The sequence below is a fragment of the Dipteris shenzhenensis genome, chromosome 28, assembly GCF_047967505.1.
Source record: "Dipteris shenzhenensis isolate YYH24624 ecotype China chromosome 28, Dip_SZ_1.0, whole genome shotgun sequence".
Classification (NCBI taxonomy): Eukaryota; Viridiplantae; Streptophyta; class Polypodiopsida; order Gleicheniales; family Dipteridaceae; genus Dipteris; species Dipteris shenzhenensis.
Window position 1 is genome coordinate 43,160,965 of NC_141623.1, and position 16,321 is coordinate 43,177,285.

At 44.9% G+C, this 16,321-nt stretch overlaps 1 protein-coding gene across 1 annotated transcript; it reads left to right on the forward strand.

The window, feature by feature from the left end:
* Window positions 1–10,022: 10,022 nt before the first annotated feature.
* Window positions 10,023–13,230, forward strand: LOC147883594 (pentatricopeptide repeat-containing protein At1g06140, mitochondrial-like). Its single transcript, XM_087399208.1, has 2 exons — window positions 10,023–10,270; window positions 10,467–13,230. The coding sequence occupies exon 2, from the start codon at window positions 10,509–10,511 to the stop codon at window positions 12,855–12,857; it is 2,349 nt and encodes a 782-aa protein (XP_087255334.1). The 5' UTR covers window positions 10,023–10,270; window positions 10,467–10,508; the 3' UTR covers window positions 12,858–13,230.
* The last annotated feature ends 3,091 nt before the right edge of the window (window positions 13,231–16,321 follow it).

Here is a 16,321-nt window from a genome sequence, read left to right on the forward strand (position 1 = left end):
GGTCCAATGGGCAAGCCTCCATGGGTGTCCAACCAAAAGAAGTAGGAAATCTTCCTCGGTCACAAATTGAACCATAATCACATCTAAAACCTAGAACGGACATCCCAAGGCACTCTTTGGGTCACCCAATGCCGCTCCCTCGAGGAGGTCCACCTCGAAGAGTCCATCTGAATCCTTTGGGATCAAACGAATCCACCCCTTGTTCAAAGACTGAGGGAGGGAGCCCGTGTTGAAGATTTCCTGGTATGCTAGTTAGAAAGGGGTGGAGATAATCTCCCAGAAGTTCCGAAAGAAGGTCGGAGTCAAGCCATCCTCTCCAGGACACTTTTGGATTGGGAGAGCCTTGAGGGCTTCCCAGATCTCCTCATCTGTGAAAGGCTCCTCTAGCCTACTACATAAATCCTGCGAAAATACTATCGTAATGTAATCCCAAACTATTTCTCAAGCCACAATACCAGCTAGAGTCATCCTCTCCGTCTAAAAGAGCTAGCTGTAAAAACCTGTGGTCAGGTCTAATATCTCCTACAGGTCAGCATCAGATGCCTTGTGGATCCCAGAGATGCTACAGCTGTGTGCCTTCCAATCGGGGCCCAATGGTCTAGAAGAGTTACGTCATCCTGTCCCCCTACTGTACCCAGTGGGCCCGGGAAGAGTGATAGCATAACTAAGCCCGTCGAATCTCCATGTCCTGAAGCTCAAGGTAAGCACTCTCAAACCTGTCACTAAGCCACTAGGTACCTGGGTCTTGCTCCTTGAACTGAGGTCTCTTCTTAAAGCCCACTCACGCTCCTGAAGCATCCTCCTTTGCCTAAGGGCATGAGCCTATAACTCCTCAATGCTCGCATGAAGCCCAACCCTCCCCCGGTGTCATCTCTGACTGCTCTTCAATCCCTGCCATGACCTGCTAGATCTCCTTGTCCTACAAGAGGTCCTCTAGAATGCAAAGCCCCTTCTGGGGGAGAACTCGGCGGGGCTGATCTAAGTGAAGTACTATGGGAGAGTGGTTTGACATCGTGCTACCTGGCAGAATCCCAATAGAGCCACCTCTGTGCAGTGCCCAGTCCCCAACGTAGAAATGGTCTAGTATCTCAACAAGCAATCCATCGTGTCTCCTCTGTCCGAAAGAGAAGAGGAGGCTGCTAGGTATCCTGCTGAAATTTAGCTCTCACCACCGGTCCCTGCCACCACTGATCATGAAAATGAACTCCCAGGTGCTATGCTCTGCTGCTGGCATCTCAAATCAGGAAGCACTGCCCTGCTTGTCTTCCCCAAACTCCAGGCTATTGAAGGCCCCTCCAACTATCCAAGAGTCTACATCTAGAAGACACTCAAACAGCCTCCTCCAAAAGGTCGGGCGGTGCTGTCTGCACGCTGGGGCATACACATTCAAGATCCCAATCCTAGACTCTCCCATCCTAACTCCCATCCAAACTACCCATCCTGGGATGAGCTCAGCTCGCCCTGGGATGAGAGCTCGCCCTGATCGTAGACCTCTGGAGCCAAAGTCTGTGAAACCAAGATGTAGACCCCTCCACTCCATCCTACTGCAGGGGACTACTCCTCCAGACCTCTCCCTGGAAGAAACTGGTGATGTCGTCTAATGTCTGCTCCTGAGAACATATGCTCCTGGATCAAAAGGATGTCGATTGTCTACCCTACCACTACCCTCTGCAACTCTTGTCAAAATATCACGTACTACGGCTGACTATGATCACGGTCATGGAGCTCGTGCATGTTCCAACTCACTATGGTCCAGCTCATGAGGATGGGGGTGCAGAGAACAAGGCTCTCCTGTGAGTGGGTGCCTGTTCCAAAAAGACTACCTTATGTGACTTTGATGGGGTTTGGAGGGCGAATAGTCTGTGTCTGTGCAATGACATACTAGGGTGGATACCGGCTCAATGCCGATCTTCCATGCCCACTTCATCATGGAGACTTCCACCCCGAACCACTCCGTACACTTCTAGAGGGGCTAATAGTATGCATGATCCACCGTTGCCTTAAGCGGCAATCTAATAATTCCTACCGCCAAACCTCACATTGGCTCCTCCCGCGTGAAGCTCAGCTGAAAATTCACCTCTGCACCATGGGTGTACCAAATATCCAATCCCCGTGCTTCCATCCACTCATCCATCATGCATGAAATCTGATCTCCCATGATAGCATCAAACACCTCTGGGGTCCACTTCTCCAACCCTGTGGAGGCAAACTAGAAACTCCAAACGAGGTGTGTTTGGGACCCAGTGCACTGATCAAACCCCCCTTCCATGGCTACAGGATCATAACCGGTACCTCCAGCCGGTAAAGGATAGGATTTCGGGATCTCTAGGTAGTTCTAGGGTCCCAACCTCCAAAAGTCCTGTGGAAAGGGGCACCCAAGCTGTAGGTGGGGACCTGCTAACTTGGAGGACGAGCCCCGTCCCTCTGTCTCCCTCCCCAAATGGGCCTAATGCTATGATGAGGGAGCAAAAGGGGACGTTGTCTTACCCTTGCCTGCTGGCAGGGGTGTCAAAGCAAGGGAGGGGAGGGAGGTTGAGGAACCTGCTACGGAGGTGGAGAGGGGGAGACGAGGGTAGGCGTGGGGGTGGGAGGAGGTGGGGGGTGGAGTGAAGGGGGCAGGTGGTGAGAGTGATCATAGCAAGAGGGGCGGGGGGGGGGAGGAAGGGGCAAGGGGAACCAGGGGGGGAGTGGAGGGGAAGTGGGGGAGGGATCTGGAGGGGGAGGGGAGGGGGGAGAATAGGGGAAATCACAAGCTCCCCCTACTAATCATGCTCACCGGGGCTCTGGATCCATTCGTCCTCAGTCGCTATCTAGCTATCATTTGCCATCGCCTCATCAGGAACTCCTAGGGCTCGCTGATGATGCAAGGGTGGATGCGGACGCTGAACCTCCATCACGTGAGGATCATCTGAGGGAGGTGGCCCCTTTCGCTGAGGGAGGTGCATCCCTGCATAAGGGTTCCTACTGTTGCTGCTCCTGCTCAAGTGCATCATGGACAACCTCGTCTCTCTCTCTCTCTGTGTTTGGCCCTCTGACTGGAACGCTTGCCAGCCTGTTTGCTTGGTTTCATTTTCTTTTTAACCTGGGTCCAATCCCCTTCTGAGGGGGTCACCCAGGGGGTTTGAGACTCCTGCTGCTCCTATCTGGGGGGTGCAGGACTCTGGTCTGTTGGCTCTACCTACCTTGTGGGAGTGGGGGTGGAGGCACTCTCGGCCATGGCCATGGGGGCAACCTCTGGGTGACCCATCTAACTGCACCGAAGACACTAGCCTGGTAGCCGAAAAATGTCCACTAGCTGGCGAAGTGTGCCCCCTTCGAGGGTCTCTAGGAGGATCAACTCTGGGAGGGACTGTGGCCTCTCAACCACCAGTCTGATCCTAAGGACCCCGTCATCTAATACAACTGAGGTGGCCGACTCTAGCGAGGACTCGGGCATGGTGCCAAATGCCCGACCAATGGAGGAGAGGATGGCTCAATACTCCTTGGGGAGCCATGGGAAGCAGAGCATAACCGAAAAATGGGAAAGATGGTGAGTTGTGTCCATGTCCTCCACTGTAAAGCCATGATACCAAGGAAAGAGGTAAACTAGATGTGGGCCAAGGAGGATAGGGCTTTGCTCCACGAGTGTCGAGGCAATGTTGGGGGAGCTCAGCTGAATGAGGAATACGCCTCTTCCATAGATGGTGACCTCCTGGATGTGGTCACACTCTAATGCCAAGCTCGCCTAGATCCACTCTCGCACCTGTCTCCTTGTAGGCATGAGGCCCACAATTCTGCCCACGAGCACCTTGTCCTGGAGGGATTGAACTGCCTGCTGTACCTGCTACTTGTCAACTAGGGAAAGAAGAACCTTAATGGCTGTGGGATTCGAGGGTGCTGCCATAGAGCCCCTCTGGCCAGATCAAGGGTCACCACCAAGGTTTTCTCTCGCCTTAACAAGCACAAATGTTCCCACTACACAGGGAGGAAGAAAAAAGGGAAGGGTGAGGAAGAGCTTTAGAGGGGGAGGCGGAGACGAGGCGGGGTGAAGGAGGGAGAGGGCAAGGATGGAAGTGGAAGAAGGAGGAGGGCAAGGGGGGGACGGCGGTCAGCATAAGAGGAGGGGGGACGAGAAGACAAGGAGGGAGAGGAGGAAGAAAGAAGGGAAGGGTGAGGAAGAGCTTCAGAGGGGGAGGCAAAGACAAGGCAAGGTGAAGGAGGGAGAGGGCAAGGACAGAAAAGGAAGAAGGAGGAGGGCAAGGGGGGCACGGCAGATGGCGTAAGAGGAGGGGGGACGAGAAGCAAGGAGGGAGAGAAGGAGAGAGGGAGAGGGCAAGAGAGTGGAGAGGAGGCGAGGGAGGGGAGCCGATGGGGGAGATAAGGACAAAGGCGGAAGAGGCAGAGGTGATGGGGGGCAGAGGAGCAGAACAGGAGGGGCTGGCAGGGGTGCAACGAGCGGAGGGGGGAGGCAACAAAGGCAAAGTGTGACGGGGAGGGCAAGGGGGCTGCAAAGGAGGCGGAAGGGGCGAACGAGGTAGCTAGGGGGGGCACAGCGGTAGCTCAGTAGTAGCTCTCAAGCAGCTCCAGTCTCTCATGCTCCACTAAGGGGAATAGGCCACCCAACTCGATAGAGTTACTTGCTCCTGGCTACTGCTCCAATGAGTTCACTTTGTGCTTGCCCTGAGGACTTCATGAAATTCCGTTGCATGTAGTGCTTCTTATATCAGGTTTGGTCAACTGGAAGTCTTTTCTTCACCCTCCTTAAGTACCTCCTAGTTCTCTCACTAGATCGTTCAAAGGTATCAGAACTACCCGGCATAAGACCTCCCTCTCTAGGACCCTAGAATATTACTTCACTCCTACTACTCAACACCAGTAGTGTCCCATCGTGATCACCATAAACTATCTGAGTGGGAGGTCCAATCTCTTCTAGAGGTGTTACTAGAGGCTACAAGAGTGTGTGTGTGTCATGGGTAATAACAAGTGTGGAGGCAAAGCTAAGAATGACTTCTCTTAAGCACTAGTGTAGTAGACCGCTCGAAGCGTCTGTGCCATCCGTGATGGTGCAAGTACAACATGCTGCAAGCATGGGGTGGACAATGGTACAAATGATGTGCAAGTGATAAACCGTGAAGAAATTCAAGAATTCTTGGAAGGGTGGTAAATCAAGAAGGGGAGCACATAAGAGGGCACTGTCGCAAGAGCCAACCTTCCACAATATTGAGACGGCGGAACTTGAGCCACATGACACAGGGTACATTATACCAAGTAAGGGAGATAAAGGGTGGAGAATACATTAGGAATAAGTGTTAATGTAGCGAGCAAAGATGAGAAGAAGCATAGTTCATTAGGAGGAATGAATCATACACCAATACTCCAAAGAGGAGATGTACTAGGCGAGCTCTTAACTCCATCCTCTCTCTCTCCACTCATGCTCTATGCTCCAATCCACATGCACCTATGCTAGAATTCCCCCATCCTCCCTCTTTATCCCCTCTTCACCTTCCCCTCATTGTCTCCTCCTAGCTAGAAATCCCCTTTCTTGCTTGGTATTGGTTAACTTCCTATCTTCTTAGCCATTTTGCCGCTTTGTCTCTTGATGGCTTCTACCACTCCCCAACCTCCTCCTAGTCAGTGAGTTAAGTACTCCATGTGCACCTGACACTGGTTGGTGGTGAGCACAATTGGTGATATGACTTCCCATGTGCACCACATGTGCTCCCTTGACTGCTACAGTCCAATGTGCCACTGTTTTACTCTGACCAAGGGTGGATCTTTTTTACCAAGTTCAGTCTATGCTCGATGTGTTGCTCCAGCCATGTCCTAGTCATGTACCGTTCTAGTCCCCAAACTACTCATGCACTGCTCTAGCAACACCATTTATGTGACCAAACTGTGACTATCCATCCTTAACACACCAATGTGAACAGTGTGACTCACATGTGACCAAAGTCTAGCCATCATTGGCATGTCAAGTACCAATGACTAAGATGTGAAAAAAGTGTGACAAAGGTCTGATCACTCTTGACATGTTGCTCTAGAGACTAAGATGTGAACAAAGTGTGACCCAGGTATGACCAAGGTGTGAACAAGGTGTGACCTTGGTACGAGCCCTCTTGTGACTAATAAAAGTACAGCACAGGCCCTATGGACTGAATGTGTTCTCTGTTTTGTGGAGAGAAGTAAAGCAAAATGCTGTTGGGGCTTGGAAAACGTGCCTTGATATGATAAGATTTGTTCATGATTCCCTATAATGGTTGTAGGTTTTTATTTTGTGTCAAGATTGGTTGATGCTTGGAAATCCTGTGGCAAATTGATCAAGTAGAAGGGTAGGATGGGAATTAGGGGGGAGGCTAGCCTTCTTGAGGGGATGGAGTTGAGCCATCTTGTATCAGGAAAAGGTTGTGGCTTGGAAAAGGTTGTGGCTTGGATGGACTTGCAAGTGCCAAATCAACATATAAGAAGGGGTTCATTAGGCTGTGGTGAACTTGTGGAATCTAAGGAGGGCTTGCTAGAGAATGGCAGTGTCTGTCAGAGTTTAGTATGATTTGTCAGATAGGGAAATGGTGTTGATTGGGTAGTATTCTTGATGGTTGGCCAACTAACTATGTACACTAACTGTGTACAATCCAGTTCATGGAGGGTGAACCGGTGGATGGTGGGTAATACAGGATGAAGGAAATTTTTGCCTAGGGCAGTGTACAAGTCATTGATGGGTAATCAATCCTTAGTGGAGGCATTGAATTTGAAATGGAGTCTGAGGAATGGTGGAAACAATGGACTTTGAGCTTGTAGAGCAAGGCTCTCAAAATTGGGAGAGTAGGGTTTTTCATGTGGAAGGTGATGCATAAGTGGCTTCCTTTGAGAGGAAGCATCAAGAATTGGTCCAAGAAGAATCTTTGTGTCCTTTGTGTGGGAAATGTGTTGAAGACCTAATGCATTTGTTGTGGGCATGTCTAGTGACCAAAAGGGTTTGATGTGTGGTGGCTAGGGCAATTAAATAGGTTGGCTTGATGGAGAAGTTCTCTTTGTTCACAAAATGGAGGCTGGTGATCTTGGGGAATATCCAAGGGCTGTCGTCTACACCGGGTGCATGTTGGCAGCATATCCGTGCTACAGTGTTGTTGTCAATTTGGGGGCTGCAGGATGAGGTTGTGTTTAACCATCGAGTGGGGCTGGGTTATGAGGAGACTGTGATTTTAGGATATGCTAAATGCATGCTCGTAGATCTGGGGAAATGGGTGGGTAGAAAGGACTCTTTCGTGGGTGGGTATCTCAAAGATTTACATTTAGGGTGGGTTTAATTTTGCCTATATGGCATAGGTCCCTAGCACTTTGCCCATTTTAGGAGACCAAATTTTGTATATTTTTCCCTTTATTGTGATCTACTATAAGTCGGCCGATTTAATGAAAAAAACAAAAAAAGGTAAAAAGTTATCCAAAACATCTAAATGAGCTCATTTTTCATGGGTTTTCCCCACAAAAAAGTGTTTGGGAGTGGATGACAACTTTATGGCATCACATTGCATTAATGTTGAAGAAGTAAATAGACTCTACACTACATCTGAAAAGAAACGAGTTAGAACATAGCTTCTAGGGGGGTCGATAGGTTTTGTATTCCAATTCATAGAGGGCAAGGATATATAATGGAAAAACTCACATTTTCTAACACAAACTGAACTTCCTTGAACAAAAAAAACACAAACACTTTATTGTTGACATGAATGGCCATGGAAAAATGAAAAGGATTAAAAAAAGATGCAAAGCGAGAAGTCTGTCAACCAAATGTCACCAAATGATCAAACACTATTTTCATGCAATCAATACACACAAGATAGTTGCATGATTATGAAATGGATATGAAAAAGAGGCACATAATATGCTTGTGTTTTTTTTAAAGCTTGTGAGAAATTACACTAAAAATAGTCAACCATATGTGCCATAAAACTTTACTTCTGTCAATCATTTCTCAAGCATCAAAACATGAGCTTTCATGACTATGATATGTAAACAAAATAAGCCCTATGTAATGATCAATATGTAGACCACCATCAACGAATGCAAACATTATCTGTATTATGAACGAATAGATAAACACGATTGCGTTAAAATACTAATATGTAAAAAGATGGCATTCAAACATCCAACTTAACTTCCATTATGAAGAAATTGACCTCGTCGTAGAAGTTCAAATAACTACTACTATATACAACTCATGACTTGACCACATATGGCCTAACATGAATTCAAAATTTATTTCAAGTTGTGATTCATCACTCTATCACTTTCATATACATGAAAACATTATAGAGATGTTTTATTAACATTACATCATTTTCATATACATAAAAATATTATAGAGAGTTTTTATTAACACTACATCCTTATATGTAGTGCTATAATTGAAGATTTAGACATTTTGTGCTATAGTTGAGGATTAAAACTCATTTGTGAATTGCCTCATATATATATATTTTTTTAAAATTAATTAAGTTGTGTGTTTCAAATTGCCATTTATGGAGATCTTCCTATAAGATTGCCTTTTTATACCATAAAACATCACTTTAAAAATCATTTTTGCTTTCTCTTTTGCATCCAAAAGTACTTTCTTTATTGCTATACTATGTAGTGCCCATGCGCACTTTTACACTCTTGTTTACAATTACAACTAAGCAAGCATTATCTCAAAACATATTTCAAGTGCTTTCTTTGCCGCTATACTAAGAGGCAGTGCCCACACGCAATTGTGCACTCTTGTGTACAATTATAACTACACGAATTTCATCTCAAAACAAATCTCAAGTGCATGAAGAAATGCATAAAACTCAAAAAATCACCTTGTAAGTTGTATACAATTTTATAATGGTCAACAGGACCTATAGAAGTTTCTAGAGTCAAAGATATCAATCGGCAAAGGTGGGATCTAAGCCAAATTGTTCACTTGTCAAACTATGGCCCTGCTTTAATGAAAGGAAGAGTAGTTCAGGCAGTCCTTCAAAGAAAGGCAACCCATTAACCACTAAGTTGGTGCTTTTGGATGCAAAGGAGAAAGCATATGATTTTTTTAGTGCATTGGGCTATTAAAGGCAAGTTTAGTCGTGAAGGTTAAAGCGCCCCATAAAAGGTACTTTGAGATGCGCAAGTCGATTAACCCTTTTTAAAAATTACACGTGGAAATTCACAATATAGCACTTCCTCTTACAAGGCAATGCCAACAAACATCGGTCCAAAATTAGCGCCCAACTTTCCATAAACCCTTAGCAAGGCCACATTTCTTCTTTAGTTAGTTGAGTTGTTTGAGCATGCACGTCTTAATCAAAGGCTTGTGTGGTGGAGTTTAAATATCGGTCGTTCGATTTTAACTCTTTCTTAATAGTAATCTACACCTTGTCCTATCTCTATGTCTCAGCATCGGCTCTCTCAATGCCACCGATTCCTCAGTCTCACAATAGTTGGAAAGGGTGGGGAGGTCGGCCTCTCCTTGTTAGAAATGGGCTCATGAGCTTCGCATGCTTACCATTTTTCGCCTCCTCGCCACTCCATGACTCAACCAGTGTTCACAGAAAACTTGCAAACTGCGTACAATGAACCTACGATAATTTCATTGTTACCTATAAAAAATATTTTGTCAATTTGGTTAAATCTTTAAAACTTTAGGCAATTTAGTTATATTTTAGCTAAAAGATATATAAATTCTCAAGAAACAACCTTCAAGCTTTTGATAGCACAAGTTTTGTGCACTGCCTCACTAGGGGCAGGCTATAGCAACGAGAATGCAACCGACGTATTTAACATTAGAAAAGTGAATTTAACATTAGAATAGTAGAGTTTCCTCCACTGAATCCCACCCTCTCTCCCTCCATTGAGTCCCACCTCGCATCTCCCTTCTCGCCGTGTCTCCCTCTTTCAAGAGGTGTGAGCAAGAAAACCTATTTTTTCTAATTTTGCTAGACGGCAGTGTGCCGGGCTTCTTACTAGTATCTCCTCTAGTGCCTTTTTTTTTGTGCGTTATATTGAAATTGAAAGTGCCAATAGCAAGGGTGTTCCAAATGGGAGCAGACGTGCGTTTCAGGGTTTTGGGTTTAGGTGCTTGCACATGCACAGCGTTCCTCAATGCACATCAACATTCCTCAACAGTCGCCCTGCTCGGTGGCGATGTCTTCCCCCCGGCCTCCATGGTGGGCAAGCCAGGGAGGCAGTGGAGCGGTTATCCGCCAGGACAAGAGTTTTCCTACCCTTAAACCGATCGTTGAGGGCTCTACTCCATATACTTCAAAAAATTTGAGCTCAGGTATTTTAGAACAGAGCTCAGATTTCAGTTTTAAGCACCCAACGCACTCTGGCAAATGGATTTCATTCTGATCGTGCTTCGCAAATAGGCCAGAGTACTTCACGGATTCTGTTGCGAATGAGCACATTAAGTGTGGCAAAAAGCTCTAGGGATTTTCGTTCATATCACTAACGAGGTCTCTTGTAAACTATAACAGGCGTCAAATTTAAAGCATAAAACTACCAAGGAGTCGCTACGGATGGACAGCTGGTACAAGCCAGGTTTTCCTGAGGAGGGGTTCGGAAGCAAGGGAATGGAGGTGGCCAAAGCATTCACTGGTCAGGCCCGGCCAAACATTCAAGACTGTGGCTTCGTGGATATTTTCCTCAATCGCAAGGCCAAGGATAAGTTTGGAGTAAAGGTAAACGCAGCTAAAGCACAACCATTGCGAGGGAGCAGTGGCTGGGAGATCATCAGCTCAGAGGAGGCACTCACTTCTTTGGAATGGACGCCCCAGATGCCTTCGGTTGAGAACATTATGTGCATCTTGCAAAAGTGCAGAAAAGAGAAGAATCTAGCGTATGGTAAGCGCTTGCATGCCTACGTATGCAACAATGGGCTGGAAGTTCATAGATCTCTTGGGAATTACCTTGTCCCAATGTTGGTGGAATGTGGAAGCATGTGTGATGCTGTGCACGTTTTCAAGAGGTTGAATGATCCAAATGAGTATGCTTGGACTTCTCTCCTCACGGCTTATATCGAATGCGGAGAATCACAGCAAGCTCTGTACCTGTACCAGAAAATGCAAGAAGATTGTGTGCATCCTAGCAAGTATACGTTGGCGACTCTCCTTAAGGCTTGTGCTAGGCTGAAAGATGTGAAAAGAGGCCAGGAAATACATGCAGAGATAACCAGAAAGGGGCTGGAGAGTGATCCTTTTCTCGGGAACACCTTGCTCGATATGTATGTGAAATGTGCTTCACTTGCAAAAGCACGAGATGTGTTTGATAAGCTTGCAGTTCGAGATGTAGTCTCATGGACTGCACTAATGGCAGGCTATGCCCAACATGGGCTGGGGGAGGAAGCACAGAATTGTTTTCAGCAGATGCAACTGGAAGGTGTATCTCCCAATGTAGTCTCATGGAATGCACTAATTGCAGGATGTGCCCAACAGGGGCTTGGAGAGAAAGCACTTAAGTATTTTGAACAGATGCAACTGGAGGGTGTGTCTCCAAATGCTGTCACGTTTGTTTGCAGCTTGAAAGCTTGTTGCAGCGTGGGAGCCATAGACAAGGGCCGTGAAATTCACTTTGAGATCGCCAAGAAGGGACTGGACAGAGATCCTTTTGTTGGCAATACCTTGGTTGATATGTATGCCAAATTTGGCTCATTTGCAAAAGCAAGGGAATTATTTGACAAGCTTCCAGTTCGAAATGTAGTCTCGTGGAATGCACTGATCTCAGGATATGTCGAACATGGATTGGGTGAGGAAGCGCTGAACTGTTTGGAACAGATGCAACTGGCCCCAGATGCTGTCACGTTTGTTTGCAGCTTGAAAGCTTGTGGCAGCTTAGGAGCCATAGACAAGGGTCGAGAAATACACGACGAGATTGCCAGATATGGGTTGGAGAGAGAACCTTGTGTTGGCAGCACCTTGGTGGATATGTATGCCAAATGTGGCTCCCTTGCAAAAGCACGGGAAGTGCTTGACAAGCTTCCCATACGAGACGTAGTCTCGTGGACTGCACTTATCACCGGATATGCTGAACATGGGCTTGGTGAGGAAGCGCTGAGCTGTTTTCAACAGATGCAATGGGAGGGGGTGTCTCCGAATGCTGTCACGTTTGCTTGCAGCTTGAAAGCTTGTGGCAGTGTAGGAGCAATAGACAAGGGTCGTGAAATTCACGTGGAGATTGCAAGAAAGGGGCTGGAAAGAGATCCTTGTGTTGGAAACACCTTGGTCGATATGTATGCCAAATGTGGCTTGCTTTCAAATGCACAGGAAGCATTCAACAACCTTCCAGTTCGAAATGTAATCTCATGGACTGCACTGATCACAGGGTATTCCCAACATGGTCTCGGTGAGGAAGCACTGAACTGTTTCCAACACATGCAACGTGAGGGAGTCTCTCCCAATATAGTCTCCTGGAATGCATTGATTGCAGGATATGCCCAGCTAGGAGAAAGTGAAATGGTTTTTCATATACTTGAGCAAATGAGAGGAGAAGGGTTACAGCCAGATGGGGTCACATTCGTTAGTGTTCTTACTGCATGTAGTCATGCAGGTCTAGTGGATAAGGGCCAGAACTACTTCGAGGCCATGTGCAAAGACTATGGCATTGCTCCAAATATTGAGCACCACACTTGCATCGTTGATCTTGTTGGCCGTGCTGGCCAATTAGACAAGGCAGTAGCAATGGTGCAGAAGTTGCCTTTCCAGCCTGATCTTGCAGTATGGCATAATTTGTTGGGTGCTTGTCAAAAGTGGGGTGATGCGGACTTTGGAAGACATGCCTTTGAACACGCATTGCAATTAGATGTAGAGGATCCTGCAGCTTATGTCTTGATGTCTAACATCTACGCCGATGCTCACATGCAAGACAACTAAAAGTTTCAGGCAAGGAGATAGGTCCTTACATTGTTAGGTTAAGGACATTGTAATCAATTAAACTTTATTGGCTAGGAAATTAAAACTAAAAGATTTCATTGGTTGTGGGTGACAGCCAAGGTTAGTAGAGATGTTCCACGGACATCTGGACTGGTTGAAGCATGTCTAAGGCAAGCCATATGTGATTGCCACATGGACGTCAGAAAGCCTGCAAGCAATAGAGCCCCGAGCAAATGGGCAAAGCTGCAAAGCAAAGTCCGCATAGGGTCAGTAAGAAGATAGTGCATGTCGTGAAATGCACGGTAGTGGATGCAAGTAGTGATAGACCAAATAGGCATGCAGGCAGCATAGACTAAATGAGGCAGAACGACAAATGAAGCAGTAGTAGGTAAGTGGTTTGAAGTCATAGAGGACCACCAGCATGGGCAATAGGATAAAAGAAAGCCTCTGAAGCATTTTTTAAATCTCGATTGACATAGATGAATTCCACATAATTAAATTTATTGATGAGTGCCAAAGCTTGACAACAACCATCTCTCATGAATCAATCGAGCACTTGAAAATTGCATCTAATCTAATAAATCACCAACATGGAGTCATTGAAACTCGCATCTAATATGTGAAATCAAGAGCACAGTGTCATTGATGATCTTCAAACTCAAAATGCTTACCATCTTCACTAACCGTACTCTAGCCATCAAGGCCTTCCATTTGCTCATGTTATTAGTGTAATGTCACTAAGGGAAGATAAATTGGGACTTTTCCATGCTCAATAAGGAGGACAACTCCCATTGTACCTTCCTTATGAGTTCCCTTATATGCATCATTAAAGGATAAAATTGCGTCATATTTATAACACATACATGGCATAAATATTCAGAACTCGATTCTCTTTACATCTCATCCCCTTTCCATGTAACTAAACTCAAAACATAAATGATCATAATGCCTTGATAAATAAAAACCACATGTGTACATGAAATCATAAAAGAGAATACACAAATAGAAAAAGGACAAATATTGGCCCCTTGCCATAAGCTTTGGAATATCCTAGTTAAGAATCAAAGAAAGGATTAAGTCTCCTTTAATTGGAAGTCCATTGCTTTCTCATCATGATATTTCTTTGATTGCTTCTTCCAAGCAATAGCAATCAATTATGCTCTCTTTATTTGCTCATCTAGTGCATAGATTTAGAATATTTCTTTGCTTAATGTCCTTAGACTCTCCCAAACTATAGTTTGAAGTGTTGGAATCTGTATCTCGATAGGATAGGTGAGATTGTATGCCCATACTTTGAGGAATTTTTTGATCCCAAACCTTGAGATGAGGATTGACACTTTTTATGAGGATCAATCCAAGACCTTTCTTATGCTTTCCACCAACCCATTTTCCTTGGGAGTGTATGGTTTTACCGCTTGATGCACAAGACCCATAGATGTTTAGGTTTATGTAGCATAAATGCTTAAGTGTACTATCTAACTTTCATTGAAGACCACAATAGATATTCTTGGGTTGCTGAAGTTTTTGCTAGGTTTCAAGAGTTCATAGTCAAGATAGAGCATCGAATAGGCAAAAAGAGGAAAGTTCCAAGATTAGATCAGGGAGGTGAAATGAGCCCAGTGCTTGTTCATGTGATTGTTGGGTGATTGGGGTGATTGTTGTTGCCCAAAAGAGAACAATCACCACATACTCGAAAGGTGGTAGTGTCCTACATTTCTTTGAGATCCTTCCAATGCATGAGAGCAAGTTCACCCAGTACGTCAAACAAGTTCGACGAAGAAGGTTAGAGTTCATGGCCACAAGAACTTGTGGATTTTAGGACGCCCTCATGAAAGAACATAGGTCACAAATCAATGCCTTATACTAGGATGTGTTATATATCATAAATGCATTGGTGGCCTAAGTAGGAAAGTTGACATCATGCAAATCCATCAAAATGCACGCACAAGAATAAATGATGTACAACAATGTCGCGGATTAGAAGGCCGCCATCAAAGCATTCAAAATTTTGAGGAGAGTACGATATGATGAGAATCTAGCTATGAAATATATGGAAGAGATAGAGGTTGCACTTAGGCTAGTATCATAGGCTCTCTCTCTCCTTGTACATCGTCCATGGACCACATCTGTTGTAATGCTATTTTTACAAGATATAGTTCACTATTTGTCTTTTGGCAAGACTTCCATGTACACAACTTCTATTTCTTTTATAAATGAAATTTGTATTTGTTGATATCAATTTCTTATAATTTATCTATGGTATCAAATGTCTATGCAAATTTATCTAATGGTTTTATTCTTATTTGCAAAAAGTTTATCATAACCATCAATTTACATCTATCCAAAGTGGCCTCATGTGTGTGTTTGAATTTATTTATACATAGGTGTGTATGCATAGGAAATTCTATGGATCCTCCAGGACTACAAATGCAAAGTCTTTTCATCTTGAACCCTACGACACATGGAGTTGAAGTATGAATGTTCAATTTTTTGCATGTAGAATCTTTGTAATGTAAAGTAGCTTTTGCATGCCACATATGCATAGCCATGTCACAAGAGGAGGATCCTTCACATTAGTTGTAGGAGGTCAGGTAAGTTTCCACTAACACAAGAGGAGGCACTTGAGAATGAAAGACGTGCTGAGCAAACACTTCTATGCTTTGAAATAATGTGGAGAGTTGTAATTGCAAGTCCTAAATGGGTGCTAGAAACCATTACTCACACCTCCAAATATTTGTATCTTTCATGCTTGGACTCCTTCGGGTTTCAATTTCATAAGTAAATATTGAAATTATACTGAGAGCTTACACCATGTGTGCTGATGTTTTAGGCAAGCAATGGGAGGATGTCAATAAACTTGTAACAAAGCTAGCATTGTTGGTGATCTGGTCTTTCAAACTCAAGGATGATTTTAGAGCCCTAGGTGACAAAGGAGGACTTGGAAGGGACAAGAGGAAGCAGGTGTTACCCTAACCCATTTAACATGTGAGCATGGGAAGAAAGAAATCCTTGGAATAGATAAGAGAAAGTAGGTATTGCCCCCACCCAATTAATGATAGAGCATGGGCATTGGAAAATTACAAAGTGTTAAGATGAGTAGATCCAACAAAAATGATTGTGTCACAATATGACCTTTGTATTACACCCTAGTGTATCATTCTAGGGAATCTAAAATGGTTGTAACATTGTGAATTGGCCAATTCGGTGAAATGAAATGTAGACTTATGCATTATCTCCTAGGAGGTGTAGGAAAGGGTAGTATTTGCATGGATATTGTAGTAATTAATAGTAGGCATAATGTTCACTACGGCAACAACGGTTAACAGTTCATATGTTGTAATAGCAAGCAGAGATGTTGAAAAGGGTGTGAGGATTAGCTTATGCTATTTGCCTGGTATGGGCCCAAGTGTTTGTAACATGAGAATGAGAGAGGTACAAGAGAGTAGAAGGGTTAGCCCTCCCTT

Coding starts and splice junctions, on each gene's coding strand:
- LOC147883594 (XM_087399208.1), top strand. CDS start 10,509: ATGGACAGCTGGTACAAGCCAGGTTTTCCTGAGGAGGGGTTCGGAAGC.